Here is a 25,856-nt window from a genome sequence, read left to right on the forward strand (position 1 = left end):
TCTTTCGAATATCTTTGCTTATCTTTGAGAAACAGTAAAACTGGCAGAGAAATGACTATGGGATGCACTTACGCTCCGAAATGACCCATTCCTTTCATGGAGGGGTTTGAGAGGTTTATCAATAACCATTATACGCACTTCTTCCACACACCTAACCATATGGAAGGATACATAGACAAAATGTTTCTACTTTGGTCTGGAGATGAACCAATACTCCAGTATGTTCAACAATTTGTTGACGTTTGTGACCTCAGTTTAATTTCTTAAAGTGCAGACACTATCAATGTCATTATACAAGTAATGCCTCTCATCAGTGAAATAATTCTCTATTTGTTGGGGTTGGTTAAGATAATAGAGATAATTGTGTCTTACTTCATGACGCCTTCACAGTAGACACGTGTACAGAGAGTTGCAGTTATCAAGTTTAGTGCCAATTATGGATGTGCCAATAGTAGCCAAATGATCAGATTGCAGATAAGGTTGCATTTGTTTAAATAATCAAAGATAGTAGGAAGTGCTATTCCCAGTCAAATTAATTTGGGCTGAAAAATCCAGACCGTAGACAAGAAAAAAATCCTAGTGTTTTGACCTCGTGAAAGGTTGAAAGAGAATATGAATCTAAAATGAACGAAGATGGTAGTAGACGTAGCTAGAATTCACAAGGATGAACTGTTTCAGTGGAGTTTTAGCAGCATTCAGGATACGCCAGTTGTTCCTCATCCACATTTTGATCTGAAAAATATATCAGACAGGACCCCATTGTCATGAGACAAAATACTTGCATATTTAAAGAATACTTGATTGTCATCGATAGCAGGGACATGCAATAATGAAGTCAGTGAGTAGATCACGAACGGGTTGAATATAAAAGTTAAACAATATGGGAGATAAGGAAGAAGTTTGTAGCGTTAGACTACGCAAGGAGGCAGGAATCCCCCTACCGCTCTTTGTATGGTCAGGATCCTGCTCCAACATAGGAGCACTGTTTAAGAAAATTAGAGCCTGAATACTTGGATCAAAATCCCCATAGTCAATCACAGCCTTCAGCTTACATGTTCTATCTTTTCTGCGTACAAGATGAAGTCAAGGATGGCCAGAATGTTTCCCGGAGGATAGACACACGTCTGAAAGTCATTGAACTCATAACAAAGTTGTCCGACTGTGTTTTTGAATATTTGATCTTTTATGTGAACTTCTGAGTAACCGCTTAATATATATCTAGTGATTAACACAAGACTTCAGGAATTCATTTGATTTCATTTCTTTGAACTGTTTTGTTTCCCATTATCCTCAGACTACCATTACTTAACCAATACATGATCTGCACCACAGTACCCATGCATAGGCCAGTATTTATCAGTATAGCCTTCAATTTCCATGTGGCACAATGTCAATTACTTACCAAGGTTAGAGGAGGCCTAAACCGCAGCATCTCGTTTGTCTTGCATGCAACATTTTGTAAATTTCTGAACACTCCTGGCTCGTCATGGATCCATTATTGCTGAGTCTTTCAATTCATACATACTATTTTTAACAAATTTGATTTTATTGATTTTAATGTATTTTTCCACTTAATATTTGTCAGTGTTTGCAGTGAATGCTATTTTGCACTTGGTTCTTTTACCCAAAAAGAAACCTTTTTGATTTGATCTGAACAATGACAATGTGTACTGAAGTACTGAGCACAGTTCACCTTTGACAAAGCACTTGACTTGCTTAAATGATGTTTCCTGCTGTTGCAGCTATGGAGAAGATCCATCATATGACTTCATTCGTTCAATGCACACCCCACATCCATGATATGGAGGCAGCACTTAACTTTACAAGTGTACCCAGTTATGACCACCCTAGGATTCAAGTCTATAATGGGTCTTGTTCACTTTTACACATATCCTGTGCACATGGATGTGGAAGTTCAGTACCTTCTGAAGAGATGTGGGTGTGTGGGCTTAAAGTGCTTGATGCCACAATACAAGTCTTGTACATGTGTCTGTTTGAGATTTCCATGGCCAATTCACATCCTTTAACCATGAAAAGAAGATGGACTTTGCCTTTCCAAGAATTAACCAGGTCCATGACATCACGGGTCAACCTTCTGAAAATTGAGGAGCATGCCACGCACAGAGCATAGTTGCATTTGATTATCTTTTAACCGTGCATTAACAAACAGAGAGACAGTTGCCCCTACAGAGTGCCTTAAACATATGTAGGCACTCATTCATTAGTTCCCATTGATTTCACATTTTCCCTAAACCGGAAGGTACTGCAGTCAAGGCAAGCCATGATGGTTTGTGAACAGGCACCAACTACCTTTTAACCAGAAGCAGAGATACACATGTGATGTTGGGAGGAGGCTGTATTCTGTGATGCAGTGGCCACCATGTCTGATTTTACATCTCTTTCTTGTTATATCAATTGGCAATGTTGTTATTTCTCCCAACTCCAAATTGCCAGGCAAGACCCTGGTGAGCCTACTCTGTGTGGAAACACTGAATCCATGAGTGCTTCCACTGGCCACCACATATCGGTAAGCAGTCAACTTGATATGCATGCCATGCTTTTAACAGACGAATATGGACTGTGTCCATTGAGAATCCTCTCTGTTTCCTTCTTCCTGGGGGTTCCGAACCTTGAGTGTGATCCCATAACTCCTGTCCTAATGATCCTGCTGTTCTTGTATATCTGGCACAGGAAGGGTAAGAGACCACACTGCAGGGAATCCTTTTATTCTCGTCCATCTCAGGCACTAGGCCTTGGAAAGTGCCCGGCTAGGTGCCCCTGAATGCATTGTTGCCGGAAGGTGTGCTGTTGTCCATCTGCTCTTCGGTTGGCCGTACCTGAAGAACCCTTGCTTTCTTTCTTCCTTTGGTGAATCTCCTGTGGGCTTGAAACAGAAAGAAAGGTTCTGGTAAGTGCTTGGGTTCCAGAGGCCATGTATTCTTCAGTTAACTACGATTACTGACAGTGGGGGCATGGCCTTGGGGTATAACAAGAGATTTCTCAGCAGGCTGGGGTCTATGAAAGGGCAGAGGGGCAGTCAGCTGAATGAAAACCTTCGGCCTCTAAAGAGTCAAAACGACTGTGCAAAAGGTTGTCACATGTAGCACAGGATCAAGAAATGTGACTTCTACAGCCCTGGGAGCCTAGAAGATGCACCACCAAACTGCGGAGAAATCTCACAATTTTCCTTTAAACCAACCTACCGTTGCCTTAAATTGAAATATGTAGAGATGTTTTTGCCAATAGCCGCTTACTGGCCTCACCCCAAATGTCTAAAGTGCGTTGAGTGTTACAGCACTCCTTGGTCGCAATGCAATGTTTTATCCAATACCATACACAATGATGGACACGAATGCATTTAAAATCAGGCTCACAATGTATACTGATGGCCGTCTGCAATTTAGGAGTGACAAAACACAATGTAATACTTTTCAGATTTAGAACCAGAAACACTTAATAAAATAATTGGGCCGCCTTTTAGTAGAACTAGTATCAAAATGAAAATTCTTCACAACATTTTGGTTGCCAATTTGTTAGTTAATCCCCAAGTGATGACAGTGAATAAGAGGCCACTCCTATAATGCTTACAACTTAAAGGGGGGTTTAATTTTTTAATCTACAAAGTGGTGTGCTTTGTGAACTGGTAGTCCATGCTAGGGGTGTCACGGTATTAGTTTTATGACGGTACAATAACCTTCTTGCCAAATGACGGTATATCATGGTTATCGTGGTATAGCAAGTGGAGTTAACTAATCTTAACAAATATTTTCTAAAAGGTCATAAATTGTCAGATTTATCATCACAAACAAAACCAGGCACCCAGGGCCAGAATTGGGCTTTTCAACATACTTTCCACTGAAATGCCACCCCTTGCTTCCACCAAACACAAACACACGTGTGGAGAGGAGGGGGGGGGGGAAGCAGAGCCCTGCTGCGACTGGCAAAGCGAACTGAATAGCTTTTCTTAGGTTATCATTTTTAGGCTTTTAGCTCCCCCACTGGCTACTGGTGAAGATGAACATGGTGCCATCTTGATAACCTGCATGCCACAGATCAATGAAGTCTGATGGTAGTATACGCTTGTGCGCATAGACACACACATACACACACACACATGCACACGCACTCCCTCTTTACGTTGCAGCCTTTAGTTTACTTCCGGGCCAAAAGGTGTTCAGTAATCATGGACATGTTACCCTTTGGTATGGCAGCAGGGAATACCCACAGAGATGAGTACATTTCGTAGTGTGACTTATTATATGTAAATTCAATGATAGAACCAGGGAAATCCCCCATTGTCATATGTTTAGAAAACATTATCCATTATAAATATATAAACCCCAAAGCCGCCAACCCAAAGTCCCGGGAGGATAGCTCAGCGGCAACGTGCGTGCATTGGAAGCAAGACGACACGAAGCAACACAGGTTCGATCCCCGGGTCCGCGCTTCGAAACCTCTGGGTGTTTTGCGCGTTATAAATACGCAACTAAGACAAAAACAAATTCTTTAACAGCGCCTCGATGCCCGCAGGCTGTGTGAGCGCTTTAAAAGAAAAATGTAAATTTAAAAAAAAAAAAGTAAACCCTTTTCCTTCTTGGCACTGTATTTATTCTTCCTATTGCTAACATACTGATTTTGTGTCAGGCACGTGTGGTTTATGGAATGGCATTAAAAACCTCTGAAACTGAAACTACTTGTCAGACGGCACATCCAACAGTGCCTTACCAAGACTGCGCAGCACTTGCTTACTGCAGCCTTTCCAAATCAGATTGAAAAGCACACTTAACGGAATGAACGGTATACCGGTATAAACAATGTGACGGTTATTATTGTTCAATTAAGTGGTTCACGGTATCTTTAACGGTATACCGTAATACCGTTACATCCCTAGTCCATGCCCCGGTCAACTCTGTGGTTTATAATTTGCAGTCATCTTCATGGGGTCGGTCTAGTTGTTTTTAACTCTTTATTTATGCATTTCCAACAAAAATCAAAACAGAGTTCAACAACAGGGATAAAATGCACAAAATGTGTAACCAACCCATTCCATCATCATATAGCTATAGATTCACTAACACATATCTTGAATATTTATCAATATCATAACGTATAAAATAACACTCAAACAACTATCCCAAAAAGAGCAACGCAGTATTCGACAAAAAGACAGAACACATAACAAACAAATACACATACATGCATCACCCACACAACAAAACAAGCCCCCATCCTCCGAATTATAGTATGATTTTATGTAATACAGAAATTCATCCGATGCCATATAAATCATTAAAAGGGTGCCATAACTCTAGATAAAGATTTTCCCAGTCCTGCCTCAAGAACAAAGCCTTTTAAAAGCTAGACAGAGCCTGCAGCTCATTCAACCAATTCTCTACTTGTGCTTTCTTCCTAGTTTTCCAAACTTTCCATATCTGCTTTGCCGCCATGACCAAAACTTTCTCAATCCATTGCTTATATCTCCTAGCAATCTCGCATCTCTCTCTGTACGACAACAAAACAACATGAATAGGGGTCCTATGGGATTTTGTATTTAACGCCACATCCATCCTATCTAGGACAAACAGTCCCAAAGCATGTGCAGCAATACCACAACCCCAACATGGATCCTTACCCAGCAATCCCAATCCATACATTCGTACAGGTGTCCAATAGAGTCGTCCCAAAATCCTTTGTTCAATAACCTGCAAATTCAAATCTTATTTGGCTTTAAACCCCACCTTTAGTAAGTAATTCCAGTCTTCGGACGAAACAGCACAGACGAAAGTCTTGTCGCAATTTATCCCAATCTAGTTTTTTTTGCTCCCTCTAAATTCACAAAATATGGTGGGCATTGTACTGGTTGGTGGGCTCTGAAAAGGAGACCATGTCTCAGTAGCCTTTTCGGTTTTATGCAGGCTTCTCTTGTGTGATGAAGTTAGGTGCCTCTCCCCATCCCAAAGACCAGACAGGAACCTGCATCTCAAGAATGCCGGGCTTCCACAGTCTTGCTACCAGATGTGTGAGCTACGTGCAAGCGGTTCTGGGTGGGAGCTGCATAGACCTACTCCTGCACTCAACACCCTCCCTGAGGATTTGGTTTCTGAATGTGGGGCAATCCATTCACACCCACCTGGATACCCATCAGACATGCTTCTTAGCCAGGAAAGAGAGCACATAGTCAAGGGACTCCTCTCTGCAGTAGCCCATGTATCCCCTGCAGACACAGTTTCCTCAAGCTTTGACAAAGAGATTTGCAGACTATCCACACCCTGAAAAAGCTTTTGCAGGATCCTGTGACCCAGCAAGGACCATGCTGGAGGAAGGAGAGAAGATCTGCCAGCAATAAAGCAACCATAGAGAGAAGCTGCACATCAAGCTGGCCCATGAGATCATGTACAACTGAACCTCTTGGGCTTGAGAAGTGAAGATCCAGGATAGAAGAAAGTGGTATAGCCGGATAGCAGAAGCCTGCCAAGGAGTGAATTCCACCGAAACCTGAGGAAAGATTGCCCACTGATCACAGCCCAGGCTCCTCCAATCAGTGGATGTTGTGGATAAGGACATCAAGAGGAAGGGCTGTAAAGCTGGTGCAGTGCCGGTGGAGAGAGGAAGTTGCCAACCAGAGGCAAGGGAGCCACCATGATATCAAGGAGTGCAGGAAGGGGGCTGGAAAACTGAAAAGCTGGAGAAAGCTAGGAGAACCTACGAGAGATGAAGACTCAGAAATCCCAGTGAGCTGGGAACTATATCCCTGAGAGAGCTGGGAACTATATCCCTGAGTGAGCTGGGAACTATATCCCTGAGTGAGCTGGGAACTATATCCATGAGGGAGCTGGGAACTATATCCCTGACCCATGTAGGTTCCATATTCATAGGTAGATTGGGCAATAGAGCCCCGAGTGAGCTGAGATCCCTATCCACATTGGAGTGAAGCACTATATCCCTGAAGGGAGAGCTGGGCATCACCTTCAGTAAAGCAGGAAGAAGTTCGTCCATTACTGTCCTGCTTGCTGTATTAAGAAATGCCACTTAGGTGCTTCAGCCTTGAGCCAATAAGCAAGCTAGGCATTATAGCTGCGTGATTGTAAGTCGAGCAAATAAGCAAATGGGGTCTATATTCCTGGGACTGGAATGTGGTAAAATAAGTGAGCTATGTGCTACCTGTGACTGTGGTTTCTGCAAGGAAGCATGCTGGGCATTATACAATATCTCTGTGACTTTGATTTGGCCAAAGAAGCGTGATGGGCGCTATAGCCCTTGAACAATATTGAGTATAGATATTCCAAGGGAGACCAGTATCACCATGAGAAATACAATCCTGATACCTATTTGGCCAATCCTGACACTTTATTTGAGCGGAATCAAAGTTTAAGCATGCTTCTCTGTTAAAGACATACCAGTAGTTTCCACTGGTGTTTCTCCATATGCTCCTGATATACAGGCTAAAATGATTGAATAATCTTGCTGGGGTTATTTGGCCTCCTGAAGGAGAAACCCTCTGATAGCAGGGGAGGTCTGCAACCCTAGTTGCTTAAGTGGCCAACACTTCATAGCTTGAGCAATCCTTGACACCTTTTTGCTTAGTGGGTTCCAAGAGAGGAACACCTTTTTAGTGGTAGATCAAACCCTAGATATATTTATCCCAGCCCCATTGTGATTACACTAATACACTATTTAAACACATTAGAACTAGCCTGCCGGGTTTATGCATGTTTTGCAGGTGAAACACTGTGACGGTAAGAAGTCCTTCATGTGTCCACTCAAATGCTAAGATCTGCAGAGATCTGCAGAAGAATCCCTACTAGAAATCTAGCTTAACTCTAAAGGATTTCCTGCCTGATGAACTTGCTAAAACAAGTTATTCTGCTTTTTCCTGACCGAAAAATCTGCAGTGTCTAGTTTTTCTTTTTACAGGGTAAAAGAGGCCCATCTACAACAAACCCTTGTCCCTGTGAGCCTTGAGCAGGTTCCCCATGCACTACATCCCTGGGCTTCCCCATCCCCGATATACATTTCCTGATTTTCTCAACGTTTGTGCATCTCTTGCAATAACCTGGGCAGCTTCAGTCTGCCTTTAAGTGTCAGTGCAATTTCCAAGTCCCATGAGTGTAGTCATAATACATGTCCCACTACAGTACATTTAATATCTTTCCTTTGTTCTTCCACAGAATGGACACCCTCGCTCTGGCGCGGGTGGCTGCCACAGGCTACTTGACTTACTCCTCATGAGCAAGGCCAGGCTATCATGTATCTCACTGGGTTAACTTTATTCTTTGCCTTAAATCTTTCCTCCGTGGCAGTGCACATGTAGATAGTTAATTGTTGTTTAAAACACTTCCTCTGTGGCAGTGCACATACAGATAGATAACTGCTTGTCTGGCCGGGGCTTAACAAGCTCTAATTCTTCCTCCGTTATAGGGCAGTGTTTTAACTATTATTCCGGGTCCTTCAGTGCCCTCCTTTCCTCTGTGGTGATGCTTACATCTCAGTTTCCTCTGTGGCGTTGAACGGGTGTTGATGTTGTGTTGATGTCGTTGGTCTCACCCATCTGGGCGGACCCTATGCTGAACCGCAGTGGTCCAGTGATGAGTCCTGGGTGCTTAGGACGTAGCGGCTGGGGTTCCAGGTATGTCCTGCTCCATGCCACCCTCCCTGTGTGGTCCTAGATAGGGCATAGGCCTCGCAGGCTCCCCAGCAGTGTTGGAAGCCCCGTGCATACCACTGGTGCCATTGAGGTTATTTTTCGTCACCATCCGCCCCGTCTGGCCCCAGACGGGTGCACTTCTGCCCATGCCACGCCATAATCTTGACCTGGGCTGCCGTGCACCAAGCGGCCCGAGGCTCTCGCTCTCCTCCTTTCTGCCCACTGGTTCCCGAACGGAAGGTAGCCTCACAGGATGCACCCTGGTTCAGGGACAGCCACTCACACGGCCCCAAGCTGGGGTTTCATTTTTCACCGGACCGCACTCACTATGTAGCCCAGGTTTTCCCTTACTCTGGACTGCCGGTGGGAAATTACCCTATAGGTCATGCCGCTGCTTGTCCTGGGGTCGACACACTCCCGCGGCCCTTGGCTGTGATGCTTCTTCACCTAGGCCCCAACCTGCACGTGGTCCAGGGATTTTGATCTTTTGCCAGGTTGCAGCTGGCAGCACAGCCAGCCACCTCCCTGATGCGCTGGGGGGCTGCTTGAGGCCACGGCCTCCCAGGGAGCACTAATCTTCCTTCTCTTTTCTCTTTTCCCCTTCATTATTTCTCTGAATATCTTTTTTCGGACTTCTTCTGTTTTCCCCTTCTTCCAACTAACACTTCTAACTGTCTTTCTTTCAGTTAATTCCCTTTTGGAATAATTCTCAAGTAAGTCCATTCTTTATGGCGGGACAGACCTGCACATTGTCCGTTGTCCTGGAGTTGTATGTGTCCACTATGGTGGGGATACATGGTTCAGTCAGGTAAGTCCAGTCAAGCATGTATGCATTCAAATAAAGACGTTTAAAACCCTTGTCTGTGTCTTAGTTCTTTCATTTGGGTTGGGGGTTACATAAACGTGGTAACTCACTCACTCATGTTTACCTGCTCAGTGGCTTTTAATCCCAGCCTTACATAACCGGTTAAAATAAGTTTGCAATAAGGAGCAATCTTAAAGTGAGATATGCTTAAAGGTCCCACCAGCCCCTTCTCTGCAGTTCCTGTAAAAACTAATTTTTCGAATATCTATCACTGATTGTTCAATGTTTGGTTAATCAGCCTGTTAGTATGTCTTTGAGTTATCAACTTTGATGACACATAAACCCGGGTGGGGGGAATGGGAGCGGTTTAGCATAGTTCTCAAAAAATCAACCTGTTTGACCAGCTATATCAGAATGCCACCTGCAGCACCCATATTTGGCCAGCTCTCTAGGTGGCATGAATGCTACCTTATTATCAACAGGCCATTGTTGCGGGCTTCAGTCCCCTCCACCCCATTGGAGCAGTCAGTGAGGGGCTGAGCCTGGAGGACAGTTATGCTTCATGCACCTTTTACTCTCATTCTGAACTAGCTCAGGAAGATAAGCCTGCTTCTTTGGTCTCCTACTCCTATTGGTTAAGGAGTCCTTGAAGGGAATCCTATGGGGCAGGGCTAAGACTCAAAGAGAAAAAGCGGCCACGGGACAAGTCCTTCCCTTGCCTGTGTTCCCGCAGTGCATTTAAGGCATACAGGAGTGGCAGCAGTGCAGCAGTTCAGTCACCACAAGGCACCACTGCTGTGTGCATTACTGGAACCCGGGAGGTGTGTAGAGGTACTGAAGGAGGCTGAAGGCAGTAAGCCACAACTGTGACACAGCCGGCATTGGAAAGGCCAACTGTGACACAGCCGGCAGCAGTATGTGGCATTGGAGAGGCCAACTGTGACACAGCCGGCAGCAGTATGTGGCATTGGAAAGGCCAACTGTGACACAGCCGGCAGCAGTATGTGGCATTGGAGAGGCCAACTGTGACACAGCCGGCAGCAGTATGTGGCCCTGGAAAGCCCAACTGTGACACAGCCGGCAGCAGTATGTGGCCGTGGAAAGCCCAACTGTGACACAGCCAGCAGCAGTATGTGGCCCTGGAAAGCTCAACTGTGACACAATTGGCAGCAGTATATCGCACTGGAAAGCCCAACTGTGACACAGCCGGCTGCAGTATGTGGCATTGGAAAGCCTAACTGTGACACAGCCGGCAGCAGTATGTGGCATTAGAAAGCCCAACTGTGACACAGCCGGCAGCAGTATGTGGCATTGGAAAGCCCAACTGTGACACAGCCGGCAGCAGTATGTGGCACTGGAAAGCCCAACTGTGACACAGCTGGCTGCAGTATGTGGCACTGGAAAGCCCAACTGTGACACAGCCGGCTGCAGTATGTGGTACTGGAAAGCCCAACTGTGACACAGCCAGCAGCAGTATGTGGCATTGGAAAGGCCAACTGTGACACAGCCGGCAGCAGTATGTGGCATTGGAAAGCCCAACTGTGACACAGCCGGCAGCAGTACTCATCCAGAACAGGACTGCGAGACTTGTCCTTGGCATCAAGCCCTGGGATCGTATCTCTCCAGCCCTGAAATGTCTTCATTGGTTCCCAGTGGCTGCCAGGGTTAAATTCAAGACCCTGTGAATTGTCCACAAGGCTTTCTGCGACCTGGGTCCAAAATACCTTCAACTCTCCCTCCGTAAATGCCTTCCCAATCGAGCTCTTCACTCCTCCACCTCCAACTCCCTCAAGGTCAGTCGCTTCTCCAAGCAACGAGTTGGGGGTAGATCTCGTTCCTCTGCTGGGGCCTCCCTCTGGAGCAGCCTCCCTGCCACTCTGAAACTTGAGTAGAACCATCTCAGGTTCCGGAAGCACCTCAAGACCTTCCTCTTTGCTTCTGCCTTTGCTCTTCTCTCCCCTGCTTATCTGTCTGCTCTGGTTCCGTGCACCTGGCTATCCTCTGATTTCGGGCCCAGGTCCCTGCCCACCCAGCCACACACCCACCCTGCCTCCTGGCAAACCTTGCACTTGGGTCTGTATCGATAACCCCACAGCCCCCTTACATGCACTTATCAGACACCCCTTGTCTGCACCTTAAACCTTTCACTTGCCACCCTGCTAGCTGCACTACCAGTTGTTATTGTTTTTATCGCCTGCTCAGCACTTTCCACCTCTTCCCCTGTCCCTTGCACTTTCCCCCTTCCTTCTCCCCTGCACTTGTGCATTCTCTATGTCACTGGGCCTAGCAAGATCGTCATTTTGTCCTCCCTTGTTCCCCTCCCTTGCCTCGTCGCGCTCTGAAACACATGTGCATGAGCGCGATACGAATAAAATATCATATCATATCATATCATGATGTCTACTATCTTGACATGCAAAAAAATAAAGTTGCTTTATGTCACTAATCAAATGTTTTCAACATCATGAATAACAACGTGCTGGAAGTTTGTGACAAAGAATCTGCATACCTATCTTTGTTTATTATACAATTTCTCTTATTACCCGTCTTAAATCACTGAAAGTACAGTGGGGTTAACTAGATGTGTCAGGTTGGCATTATCTTGCATTCTGGGACTTAGTTTACCATTCAGGATGTGAAAGCGACAATGATATCCTTTTTCCTTAACATGTTGCTATAAGGATTTACATGCTTTCATGTGGCTTTATTATGCAATGTGTGTATTTTGTAAGTAAATGCTATACGACATTATTACTGTAGACCTTGAAATCCAACTATTTGAGCCCACGTTTGTGATCCTGGTCTACAGAGTGTGCTAAGCGAAAGAGTATAAAGCCATATATTCTGTTGAAAGTATCACTGAGAAAACTGAATTCTGGGCACAACTCACGAGCATCAAGGGAGGATGCTGATGGATGTTGACCTCTCCTCTCCTCTCCCTTTCCTTCGGAAGCTGTCATCCTTGGCGATCTCCCTCTCCACAGATGAGAGCACACTTTGAGCTCCTTAAACCTCCTGCCCAACTCCTTCACTCCAGACTGACTACTAGACCTATACCGTGGGATTTAGGCCATCCATCAAGGGCAGCTTTCCCTGCCCTGGCATCCTACACTACAGACTGATTCTCAATAGGCTGTGCAGGAATAAGCAGTATTTGCACTTGCTAAGAAACAATGCACTCCTTTTACCTGGAACTGGGGTAATCATTTAGGAAGGCTGTGTACTTTGCAGGGAATGGACCATATACCTTTCCACTTCTGTAACTGCATGCACATCTGTGCGATTTTGATTGTTTGTGCTACAAAGCGCAAACAAGGCACCGAAATATGGTTGCGCTTGGGTTTCCATGCATTGTTTGCACTTCATAATGCAAACAAACGAAAATGTCCCCCACCGTTTGCATGCATGACAGAAGGAATGTCCATGCATTCGATGGGGATACAATGCATTCCTGCCAGTATATTTGGCAAACAACATGAAACTGACCGACGTCATGCCATGCTGGACAGACATTCAAGTTACAGGATATCAAAAGCAATACGGTCATTATCCACGTGCAGGTTATGGCAATGACAAATCTCAGCGTGTGAACGGGTCCTCTCAAGACAGGGCATCCGTCCCTTCCTGGTAGTCGGTGGATTCCACAGTTTTCTCACATACCTCCCAGCCACCCCACTTATGTTCAGTTGGCACGTGTATATCCCCCCACAACACAGACACAATGCAAATGTGGCTATCTCCTAACATCACCACAAACCTAACCAGAAGTCTCAGAGGATATTCATCATGCGGCACGAAGGTAGATTTCAATCGCTCACGGTGGCTTGTTATCTGATGCTCGGCTAATGTTTAGTAGGACATTTTCCCATTGCATCCTGACTGCTTCCTGATTGTGTGTGTCTCCCGATGCATATGGTGTACTGTGTTAAGCTCCAATCTTCCCCACCTTTCTCAATCTTTAAGCCAAGTTAAGGGGTTCGAGCCCTGCTGGGATTTCAATGCCATTGCGATCCATCGAATTGCTAGTACCAGGGCCAGATTTAAAATCCTACCCGTCGGCATCCTTTGGGATCTTTGAGATGGAAGGTCCTGCAGATATGCTGCAGGGCTTGGCGGGGCCGGGGTTAGTTCCAGTTTCACTAACCAATCATGGATTTCATCCTAGTGGTGGGAGATCTTCGGGCATGACCACAATATGTGGAGTAAGCCGGCGTTCACTGTCTGGCACATGGGACAGTAGTGTATGGTGTCATTTGTGCCAGTTTTCCCGGGGTCAAGTTAGCCCAATGAAACACATTGAGCCTCATTAAGAGCATGGCGGTAGCCGTGCCTGTATGACAGGCACGGCTACCGCAATGCTCGCTACTGGCACCGCCTTCCGCAATTGGGCAAGAACCGGCCCATTACGAGATGAATGGGCCAGTAATTGCCCATTAGCGGGTGGCGGTAATGCCGGGCTCCCGATCCCCATTCTGCCCCATAGGGCAGAATGGGGTTGGGGAGCATGGTTGCACCGGTGCAATCACGAGTTCTGCTTGCGGGTGCTGCACAGCCCGCCAGGTAATACCTGGTGGGCTGTCAGGGACCCGCGAGAAGAACTCGTAATGCGGCGGTCCAGTATGAACGGTGCCAGTGCTTTACCAGCACGGTTCATACCGTGACTGCCACATTCATAATGAGGCCCATTGAATTGTATTCACTTAAAATGCTTGTTTATTTACACTATTCTAGAGTAGATGGTAATCAATTCCCACTTCGTGGGTACATCCCAGATCCCTCTCCGATACTGCCCTGATCTTCAGTTCCGTCTGGGAAGCTTTGTCAATTTGCGTCCCATATATTCGTGATATCCTCTCCCCCTGTCGCTGCACCCATAAATTGCACTTCGCGCGGGGTCTCTGGGCTGATCCACCGGCAATTCTGTCCAGTGTCGCTTGATCCTATCGACTAAGGTAATATAGGTTAGGAACTGCTCCACCACTGGGTATTTCTTCATTCTGCAAACGGTCGTATGCTTCCCCCCACAAGCATACTGCCCCAGGCTGCTATAATGTGTGTTTCCCAGTGTGATTGTTAAGTGTTCTGATAAAGAAAGGGGGAGATTGGGTTTGGTGCCTAGTAGGATATTCGGAAGTGTAGGGATTCCCCAATCACAACTGAACACATGTCTGTTTCCAGATTCGGATATCCGTCTTGATCACGATGTCTCTATTTATCAGGTCCAACCATGGGGCTTCCTTCATTGTGCTACCCAGAAGCCTTGTTTCAGGATTCACATCATCCGAGAGCCACATGGCCACATATTGTAATTGCGCAGCCATATAAAATGTCTTGATGTCTGGCACCCTTAATCTACCCTTGGCTGTGGGTCTATGAAGCGTGTGCAAGGCAATTCTGTGACTCTTGTTGCCACATAACAGATTTATGATCTTGGTGTCTAAGGCAGCATAGAATTCTAATGGGATTAAAAAGGGGATGTTGGCAAAATAGTAAAGGAATCTTAGTTAAATTATTGACTTAATTATAGTTACCTCTCCCATTAACGAAAGAGATAGTTTATTCCAAATCTCAAGTGAGACATTGCAGCCTGAGATCAGAGTTCAGACCTAGTGTTATTTTGCATAGTCAGAGAGCTTTTTATGTCAGATACCCTCTGTTCAGTGTCTTCCAGCCTTCCACCCTAGCAGGAATACATGTACCACGCACAACTGTTTTAAATGTTTCCCAATGACCTGAATGTTATCACCCGTACCTCCAGAGCCTTCCCACCACCCACAGGGTAGTGTCCAAGGCCCCCCCAGCAGGGGGATATGGTAGGAGTAGTCGTAGGGAAAAACATATACCCTTCATTGTGCATCTGAAAAGAGAGAAGGCATCAATCTCTGCAGTAGGTGGCTTCTCTCTTTCATCTGCCCAGGAGGGGTTTACCAATGTCACATATATTGTATTGATAGTCCACTGCTCACGCCATCCAGTAACCCTTCATATGCGTATTAAAAGACGTGTACCATATACAACACATCCATACAAAATACATTTAAATAGATGCCCCACACTTAATGTTCTTGTTCAAATACTTCTAGAAAACCTCTCAGTGATGAACACTCAATGAATGCTTCTTAGACTCTTCTGTATAAGGTACATCTTTTAATTATGAGAACTAAGTAACAAAGAAACATTGCTACAGTTATAGTCACTAAACATAACACACTTAATATGGTAAAAGCCATTAACAAGGAGGCAGGTATCATTGCCACTGCTACTATATCTACTCAAGATAAATCAATACTCTCAGAGGCATTCTAGCGCTTCAAAGGTAACTGTCTGCCTTATCAGATCTCACTAGGCACTTCATAGAATGATCTGCCCTCTATACCTCTCCTCTTTCCCAATGTGATCTTAAAAATTGGTAAAACATTCATATTCACTACTCCTTAGAAGATAGAAGATAGGGAGATGAATGGAGGCAGGAGCCTGGAATCCTGCTTAATAGGTAGTCCTTCTCAATATATAAGAGCTATGTTCAGCGAGCAAAAAGTATTTCTGATATTCAAAAAAAGCCCAATAATGCAAAGATTCCTCCCTCCCTCTGCATTGGTTTGCATGAAGGGAGCTTCCCGTCTGCTTCAGTTCACCAGCCCTCTTCTGCCTGTCTTTAGATCTGCTCACAGGCTCAGCTCATCCCCCATCATCCATCTGGACCTAGTCCTTAAATAGTACTTGGGTGTCTTTTCTACCAATCAGAGCCAGCTGCAAAAAGCTGCTGAGGTCTCCAGTCATTTCCTACCAATCAGAGCATTAAAAGCAATAAGCTGCTGAGGACATCTGTCATTGTCTTTCAATGAGCATTAAAAGCAATAAGCTGCTGAGGTCAACTGCCCTTTCTACCAATCAGAGCATTAAAAGCAATACGCTGCAGAGGTGACCTGTCATTGTCTACCAATGAGCATTAAAAGCAATAAGGTGCTGAGGTCGCCTGTCATTGTCTACCAATTAGCATTAAAAGCAATAAACGTTCACTTCGATCATGCTGTGCTGCACTGGAACTGCTGTGGTACATTAATTCTTTGTAGTTTCTTAAAATACTGCTATCTCACTTTTGTTTACTATTAGAGGGGCATCAGACACTATTCCCAGAAAGTCTGTAGTGTTTCTTAGAGACATTTGTGAGGGGTCAGAAATGCGAGACAGACAAGTAGATAGAGTTTTCTCACAAGTAACCATTTTATTAAACAATAAGGGTGTGATAAACCCCTTGCTTTCCCTACCCCAACAAGGATTTCCCTACTGTCAAACTAAGACAAAAGGAAAACACTCTAATATCAAAGGTTATCTGTCCCTCACACTTATAGATAAAACATGATCATAGAGGTATTATGTGGCCGTTCAAACTCAACAAAATAACAAGTTAACAATTATATTCAAACATAAACATTGTAACCATGTACCATTGTAACCAGGGTTATATGCCCTTCCCCGGGATTAATTCAGGATTTTCCAAACACAAAGTACAAATCAAGAAAGTTCTTTTCAATAGCCAAGGCTAATTTCTGCTTGAGCTAGGTACCTGTTTATTAGTAATTGCTAAATTCACTCTTAATTCAATTTAGTTACTCTTGGAGGGTGCAAGCACAGTAATTTACCAAATGGCCTAAGCCCAAGGCCATACACATGTGACATTTTACTGGATAGCTAAGACCTATGTGCTCCTTACCCCCTTCTAAGAAATTAAATACTAAAGTTCAAAATGTAATGTCCAGTGACCGCCATATGATTGTTTTCTAGATTTATTTTCGAAAAACACTCAGCCGACACGTATTTCGACCTAAACAAGTTCTTCCTCAGGACAAGTTGTGGTTTTAAGTCTTTCACACCAAATGGACTTCACTCAATTGGCTCTGACCTCATGTTTCCTGTAAATATTCTGCCAGTATCCAGGCATCCTTGTGTCAGCATACTTAGATAATTCCTGGATCAGTTAATCTAATCTCCCAAATTCTTTGTTTCAGCTTTTGGGGTATACTGGTTTATAACCATTGTTAAATTTGTTAATTTGGGAGATTTCACTGCCTTGTGCATTTCTAAAACAGTGTTCACGTTTAATAAGTATACTTTCATTGAAGGCAGCGATCACGGCTTGAGAATACCTCACAGCTATTCAGCTCTATTCAGCTCTAATACCTGGTTAAACATGCAACTACATGTTACCAAAGAATTTCTAGATTTGGGCCGTGGCTTGGTTATCCGAGAGAAAGTCGCCAATGTTAATGGTGAGTGTGGAACTTTATTCTACATAGGTTAATTCCATAGGATCCAGTCTCCATGTGGGGATGGCGAGTCTAGGGTGGGACAGTCGCAGAGTCGCCACCAATGTTAAGTGGTTCGATGACGTCCTGCCCAGGTATGTGACTCCCTCAAGCATATGTGTGTGTTCTGAAGCTGTAAATATTTAGTCAAGGTGGGAATTAATACCATATGGATGAGAGTAGAAGGAATACATTGAGTATGGGGGTTAACTCTTCACCATATGTCGACGAGTGCGAGGTTAGTTAAAACTAGGGTAGCACTACTGTAGCAGGAGGCAGATTGTGTTTCGTCAAAGTGGACCTATCAAGTTGGGGGTCCCAGACACTATTCAAATCCTCTCGCCACAACCATCCTGCCTCCCTATACAACTCTATCTGGATAACATATGTGTAATCCATTGTGCAGTGTTGATGTTGGGGGCATAAATGTTGATTAGACATGACCAGCTAGATCCCAGTCATCCTGTCACTATCACCACCCTGCCCTCCCTGTCTTTCTGTATCGATTCTGCAGTGAAGGGGAACCCCTCCGATATCCAAATGAGCACCCCTCTGGTGTATGTGTAAATCCTGCCCACCCCCATCGCTTAAGCTATTTCATTTGCCTTGAGGAGACTAGGTCTGTTTATTGGAGCATAACTATGAAAAGTGTTTTCCTGGAAATGTATTGTTTTACTCGAACACTTTTCACAAAGTCATTTGGGCCCCGAACATTCCAGGTTGCTAATTAAACAGGCATTGTCGGAGCGCTCCAACTATGTGTCCTGGGGCGTCGACCTCCTCTATAGGACCAACCAAAGCGCCTCCACTATTCATTCGGTTCAATACCCCCTCACATTTCCTATGTTCAATCTCATACCTGGCCAGTAAGTAAGTACATGATGATAAAACTTGCAAAATAACCACACTGAAACGTTAAAAATAACAAACGTTCAATGGCAGGAGCCATAAAAGAAGCTCGCCTATGCACCGATCAAACCATCTAATGGGTCGGGCCCAACGTTTTGAGGGTTGTGGCCCGATTTCAGCGGGCAGTGGCGTGTAGGCATACCAAAAGTGAATATAGCAGCAGTAACTGTGGCTAAAGTTGAGGGATGGGTGGGGGCTCAGCCTCAAGTTTACCAGCTGTCCACCCGTAATCTTCTTGCGAGAACTGGAAGCCATATCAGAACACCTGCTCCCGCTGACCACATGAGAGATGTGCATTGCTATGCAGTGAAGTCACCATCCGACTGTCCCCTCGCGAGTCATATTGAACGTCATTCTTTATCATCTGTCAGTCTTACAACAAACCAGTGTGCATTTTATCATTATGAACTTTCTTCAGTTTGTACAGGGTTCAGTTCAAGTGTTCATTCTGGGATTCCTAGGGGCCCTCCATGTGGCCTTTACTGGACCAATTTTGCTAGGTTTAGCGGTCTGACCAGATGCTGCTTCCACATTGACAGGTGATGGGGTTTGTATTTCGGTGTTCTCGAGCCAGTACAGAAGATCCTACGGGTTGTCGAAGAAGAGGAACTTGCCATTGCGTATAATTTTCATTTTGGCAGTAGTAGTTTACCCTTGATAGCCGGAAATGTGCAGCGTTGCTACTGTACCTGTAGATTATAATCTGGATATCACCTCTCTATTCTTATAATTCAGGATCTTAACAATGAGTGGTCTTGGGGGAGCCCCTGGAGGCCTATCCAAGCAACGTGCTGGCACCTCCCTCTGGAACAGCCTCCCTGCATCTCCAAAAACTTGAGGCAGAACCATTTCCGGTTCTGGAAGCAGCTCAAGACTTTCCTCTTTCATTCTGCCTTCTCTCTTCCGCTACATTGCTAATCTGATTTCTGAAACTGCACTGGTCAACTGGCTACCCTCTAAACCATGGGCCCAGGTCCCTGCCCCCCCAGTTGCATACCTGCACTGCCTACTGGCAGCCCTGCACTTGGAGCTGTATCTGCAACCCTATAACCCCCCTACCTGCACTTATCTAACACTTGTTTTCTGCAATTAACCCTGCACTGCCACCTGCTGGCCGCACTTCTTGTTTTCAATTTTTGATCCCATGTCTTGCACTTGCTGCTCCTTCCCCTTCCCCTGGCAATTCTCCCCTTCCCTCTCCTCCGCACTTGTGCAATCTCAATGTCACTGGGCCTAGTAGGATCCTTCGTGTACCCCCTGTTGCCCTCCCCTGCCTCGTCACGCCTTGAAACACTTGTCTATAGGCGCACTATAAATAGAATTTCATATCATATCATAAGACTCGGTGGGCTCTCTCCACTGAAAATCCCTGAGAGAGCTTACCAGGGCCTATCTCCTGCAGCATCATTTTCTCAATATAGGCAGACGGGTTTTGACCCTCTATATTCTCTGAGAGTCTGATTGTTCTGATGTTGCCTCTGCATGCCCTGCCTTCTGCTTCTTCAACTCTCTGTTCTAAGGATTTTGCACAGGTTTGTAGGGTGGCAACTTGTTGTCTTAAAGTGGTGACCTCGCTTGCCACCTCCGCTAGTCTGCTGTCAATGGTACTCACACGGTCCGACCGGTTCCTTAGACCTTGCCGCAATAGGGTAACATCGACTTTAACCTCCCCAATCATGTTTTCCAGGGAGGAGTGCAGTGCAACAATCGCTTGCAGGATTTGGATGTCCTTATTATGCACTTGATTATTTGGTGTTTTCCATCTCAGCAGGTTTGGATGGGGGCTCCTGCAAGGTCCACTTTGGATTGCTTAGAGTGCAGTTTCGGGACCGGGTGCCTGTTTTGCATCCCTCTTGTGAGCACCCGATATTATGATGATTGGTTGTGGGCCCTACAGTTAGTTACATATTTTCTGGGGGAAATCATAGTTTTGTGTTCCGCTCCACTGCAACATATCACATAATCCAACATCCATATATGTGCGTGGCCCAACAAGACAGCTGTTCCACAGGAGTGGGCTCACCTCCAGTAATGGTGCAGTCCTCCGCTACCCGCTCGTCCAATTTGGTTGTCTTCGTCTGCTCCTGGGTAGAGGCACCCTGCTCACGGTGTGTCCAGCGACAACGCCAGGGGCCCAGGTTCAATATACACTGATGTACTAGGCATCGCTCCACATCCTGGGATGACACAGCTCCCCATGGCTGACAAGGGTGGTCTTCTGCTGTACCTCAGTCCAGGGTTCCCGTTCTCTCAATATCTCATCCGAGGACCGGCGCCGGATATTCTTCCAGGCCACAGAGCCTGACAACAGCTGCCGCTACTCGATTGCCAACAGTAGGCCATTCTCAGGTCAGGTCCCTGTTCTCTCACTGTGGACGCACACGCTCTGAGAACTCGGTCAGTGGTCTGCTCCAGAGTGTCCCTATGGCATCTCTCAACCAGCAGAGCCCAACAGCATCTTAGAGCAACCGAGCATCGGGGTTCCCGCTGGTCAATCCCTGGCATATACTCGTGCAGATGCCTCAATTCTGGAATGCGCAGCCTCCAGTCATCAGCACGTCCTGATTCCATCTGTTTGAGTGGCCGGCACATCTCGAGGTCACCATTTTGGGGTCCACATCGCCCGTTATTATTTTGGAGATTTCTTCGCTAAACTGCTGTCTCGAAGCAGGAAGTGAATTTGACTCTGGTGCCCTCAAAGGAGCTTCTTCGGTTTAGTTACTCATTTACACAGCTCTGGCTCTGCCCCCAGCATTTCTGTCAGTATTAAAATCAGAAGTTGGTGGAAATACATTGGGTCTCATTACACGGTAGGCGGTAGCCATGGCGCTATTAGTGCCAAGGCAACCCCCTTATCGCATTCCGGGTCTGTGTGCCCGGAATAGGGACTTACCGGGTCATTCCGACCTTGGAGGACCCGGTAAGTCCGGGAACCATTCCCCATTCCCATTTGAGCCGCCATAGGGCTCAATGGGAATGGGGAAGGAGCTAATAATGGTACCGCAATTTACGGTACCGTTATTAGCTCTGAAGTCCCCTAGCGGGTCGCTTCCATAACGCCTGGTAAAACCAGGCGTTAGGGGAGGGACCCGCTAAGGGACCTCGTAGTAGGGCTGTAAGGGATTACCGGCACCGATGCCCTTACCGGTGCCGGTAATCCCCTACCGCCTACCGTGTAATGAGGCCCATTCTGTTTTGTATGGCAGGGCAGATATGGGTGGCAGACTCAAAAATTCGGATCCATGACTGCAAGCTGCCATACAGAACCACCGAAATAACCGGGATTGTAGAAAGCATGGATACAGGTTTTACCCATGCTTTTTTACCCATGCCTTTTACAATGAAGGTAATTGCAGATGGCCATTGCCTTCTCCCTTTCTGTTTCTCCACAAAGACTCAGTTTAGGATCATCATGCCGTGCAATCTGTTCCCTGTCCCACCTGCACCTCCCGCCTTAAGTTTTATTTGATCAATGCTGCAGGAATAAAAATATCTAACTTTGGGTCCCTTTCTGTTAATGGCTCTGCTGCACAGTATCTTTCTCTCTTTCCATATCACAGGACAGTATTAGCCAAGTATCTCCTGTCCCATTTCCACAATATGGGCTCTGGGAGAGCTTGACATGGGTGCTAAAGTAGTATGTTTTATTCGTGTGACATGCAGTAGGTTTGTTTGCTCTGTCAGTCCCTCAAATCAGCCCTGCACCATCCACCTGCTTCTATTGGTGTCCAATGGAGCTCCTACCTGGGAATAACCACTACCTTGAAGCAGGCTGAGAAGTACCTACACTGCTTGTGCTAACGGTAACCAGGTATGTTGCTTGTACCGGCAATGCCATTTAACTTGTAACAAGGCCCAAGTCATATTAAAAAAGCAATTGGGAAATGTGTCAATTTTTCCCTACCCCCGTTGCTGCTCCCTTTTCAGTTGGGAGCATCCAAACCCCTTCAGAAATAATGGCATAAACCTACGAAGAAGAGATGAACTTTAAGACATCCAGGCACGCCATTGTACACTTGAATTTGCCAAATTCTTGTCCATGGACCGTGTGGTTCCATCTGATACAGAGTGAAGATGTGTTAGATTAGTTGCACTTTAATGTAAACCGGACTTGCCATGCTAGTTTGGCCTAAAGGAATCTACCACTCGGTTCCAAGTGGGCCTAATTGATGTGGCCATAGTGTACGAACATCACATAGGAAATAGTCAACTGCTGCCATATTACAGAGACCGTGCACCAGTGCACGAGCAACATGCATGGCATTTGTACTGAACCAAAGATTACTCTCATGGAAATATGTATTGTTTCAATGCATTTTTGCACCCAGACAATGTTTGTACTGGTGCAATTAATGCGCAGAATAGCCCTTCACGGTTTATTCTTATTGTCCTGTCCCAGGCGTAAGGGTTTCCTGCACCCTGCGACGGCCTCTTTATAGCCTCTCTGCTACTTGGCTCTCAGTTCTGGGATTAAGGATGTTGCACAACCTCTGCTGATCTGCTCTGACAGGCATAGCTTTCAAGGGGCCTCCATCACCTCCCTCACTCAGGGTGCTGGCTCTTAATTTCAGCCCCACCTCCCTGCTCCTGCTCTTCCACTCCTCGTTGTCCTGCCATATGCGTGTACCTTCTTCCAGTGTGGGCTCAGGCTCTTCAGATTAGGGCTACCCCCTATCACATACATAGGAGGCCCACACTAACCTTCCTGTACTTCCTGGCTAAGCTCTTCCTACCACCATCTTACTGGCTCTCCCCACCTTCCTCCTGACTTCTCCTAACCTCCTGCTCTTCTTTGTCACCAACCTCCTCTTGAAGTATCCCAACCTCCTCCTCTAAGCTATCGGCAACCTCCACCTGATGTTCATAAACCACCTCTTCTTGGGTTATCTCCTTCCAATTCCCTGTTTGAGCCAATCCTTTGGCAAACACCTTTCTCTCTCCAGTCTATGCCAACGTCTTGCCACCCATCCTGCTCCGAACTCCCATACAGGCTGAACCAGAGCCTAGGTTTGTGAAGCCATGCAACCCCTCCCTTTCAGTTGAACTTCTTATGAGGGTCTTCTATCGTTCATGCACACTGGTGGGGAACTGGCATTGGTGGGGTTTAACAAGGTCACCTATCATCACTGTGTTAAACTGTAATGTAATTGCACAGCCCGAATGACACGTTATGCATGTTGGCCGTAAGCAAATCGCATCATGTAACGAACACCGCGAACCATGAAGCATGAATGCGGCCAGTGGGAATCCATTTTGTAATTGTCCGCCATTTTCTTTTTCTGTAACGCTTTGTAGAACATATTCGGTGCTTCAGACCCACACACGGTGCAAGGCCATAGCTTGAACTCTGAATACTAACGTAGAAAGGAATGTGAAACCCTGCAGAAATACATTGTTTTATTATTCGGTAAAGCCTTGAAGCTGTACAAGAGGCGCAGATAATCAGAAGCCCATGTGCCAGCCTGTCTTGAAAACGCCTTTGTAAAAGGCAGTTAAATGAGAATTATATGCAACTAACGGTGCTCCTTCACGAAGGATGGTATTTCTCTACTTCAGAACTGTCTGACCCTTAGCCCATGAGCGCAGCAACCAGATAACATTGCTGGAATGTCTCCCTACTAGAACATGATATAATTCCCTGTGCCAGTGCCCCGTGTTCCCCAAAACAGTAAGCTGTCTCTGCAAACCTCGGCTAGAAATACCGAATGGTAGACTGAATGAAGTTACGTACCTGTCAATTACTGAACCCTAGCTTGCACGTCATGTATATGGGTGGACCGAATAATGCTTTTCAATGATGATGTATTATGTATATATATTACTGCTTTATCGACGGCTCTGTCTCTCTTCTCTCACGGTGTTTGTGAGCACACGTCGTGAGGTGTTGAGACCCGATCGGCCGATCGAGATACTCTGAATAAAACCAGACTTGTTTGGGAAACGAACCTCACGACTGGCGTGTCATTAGTATATGGTTATTGTGCCTCTATTCCATATATGATCTTACAACTGAAGAGCTGGGGTGCTGGACCAAACTCAAATAAAGTTGTTCTGATATCTTAGACTTTAGATCCTCTTTTTAGGGTACTACTCACCCCCCCACATGCTGAATGTGCATTGCCAGGAACCCGACGTCATACTGCTTTGAATTGGGAGTGCCTATTAATGGTAAGTGGGGAAAGAGCACTTTTGCAGCTGTGATGAATGGGTTGCTTTGCCATTCTGGACACACAAGCCAATTAGAATGTCCTAATTTGTAAGACCTAGGTGGTCTCACTGAGCCAGTCGCATATAGAAGTTAGCTTTAGGTGTTTGGTCTTTGCGAGTTCCTCACGCGGCTCACAGAGAGATTTTGAGATTTCCTCTGATGTCTTTGCGATGGTCCTCAAGCATCATTGGAGGGAGATGGCTTACCCCCTGCTTGTTTATTTGGAGCTTAAAGCGCTTGTTCTATAGAGGGACAGCACTACCAGACCACGACATGCGATCTCTGACAGGGAGATTGTTATTGTACAATATTCCTCCTGACACTGCTACAACTCCCTTTTGTCACACTGTGTCCAGAGAAAATATTGGAAACAAAAATGTAGTCAGTGAAAACATTCTGGTGAAAATACATCGTGGTGAAAATACCTCTGCAGTGAAAAAGTCGCTAAGCAAAAAGTAGCCAAGAAATGCAGCTGAAAAGTAGCTAAAAATGCTCTGCTGCTAGGCTAAGTGGTAAGGAGATTTTATTAGGCTTGTGATTGCCTGTTTTAAGGTTAGGATAGGGGTTAGGGTAGAGATAGGAGTTAGGGCTAGAGTAAAGAGTTTTGTTAGAATTAAAGGAATAGTGCGCTCTAAAATATTATTGCTTTAAAAGATGGGCAATAGTCTAAAACATACTTTAAACATATTTTTAATGAAAGCTCCTATGTAAACGCTTGGAGCAAACAAGGCTCAAAGCGTTTACATGGGAGCATCCATTTTGCCACTTCAGGCAGCCTCCTGCTGGCGGCACTAAACAAGCAGCAAAAGCCCCCTACTGGGAGCTTTTGTTTACTGCAGCCAGAGCAGAGCTGAGGAGGCTTCCTTCACTTTCATTTTATGTTTTCGGTGCTCCCCAAGCTCAGGGAAGCACAGAAAATATAAAATTAAGGCAAAAAGCAAAGGCGCAGCAATGTGATTGCCATGGTTGGGAAACCACAGAAAT

At 45.6% G+C, this 25,856-nt stretch overlaps 1 protein-coding gene across 4 annotated transcripts in view; it reads right to left on the reverse strand.

Moving 5' to 3' along the window:
* Positions 1 to 1,527: 1,527 nt before the first annotated feature.
* Positions 1,528 to 25,856, reverse strand: part of RBBP8NL (RBBP8 N-terminal like) — a 249,042-nt gene continuing 224,713 nt past the window's right edge. For 3 of the 4 annotated variants that reach the window (XM_069650749.1, XM_069650748.1, XM_069650750.1), the window contains one exon: positions 2,631 to 2,884. In XM_069650749.1, coding sequence (XP_069506850.1) covers positions 2,769 to 2,884 — 116 coding nt within the window. In that variant the 3' untranslated portion in view covers positions 2,631 to 2,768. Of the gene's footprint in view, positions 2,885 to 25,856 lie in introns of all 4 variants that reach the window. The other variant, XM_069650751.1, reaches the window with a different exon arrangement.

The sequence above is a fragment of the Ambystoma mexicanum genome, chromosome 3p, assembly GCF_040938575.1.
Source record: "Ambystoma mexicanum isolate Mex_15411 chromosome 3p, UKY_AmexF1_1, whole genome shotgun sequence".
Taxonomy (NCBI): Eukaryota; Metazoa; Chordata; class Amphibia; order Caudata; family Ambystomatidae; genus Ambystoma; species Ambystoma mexicanum.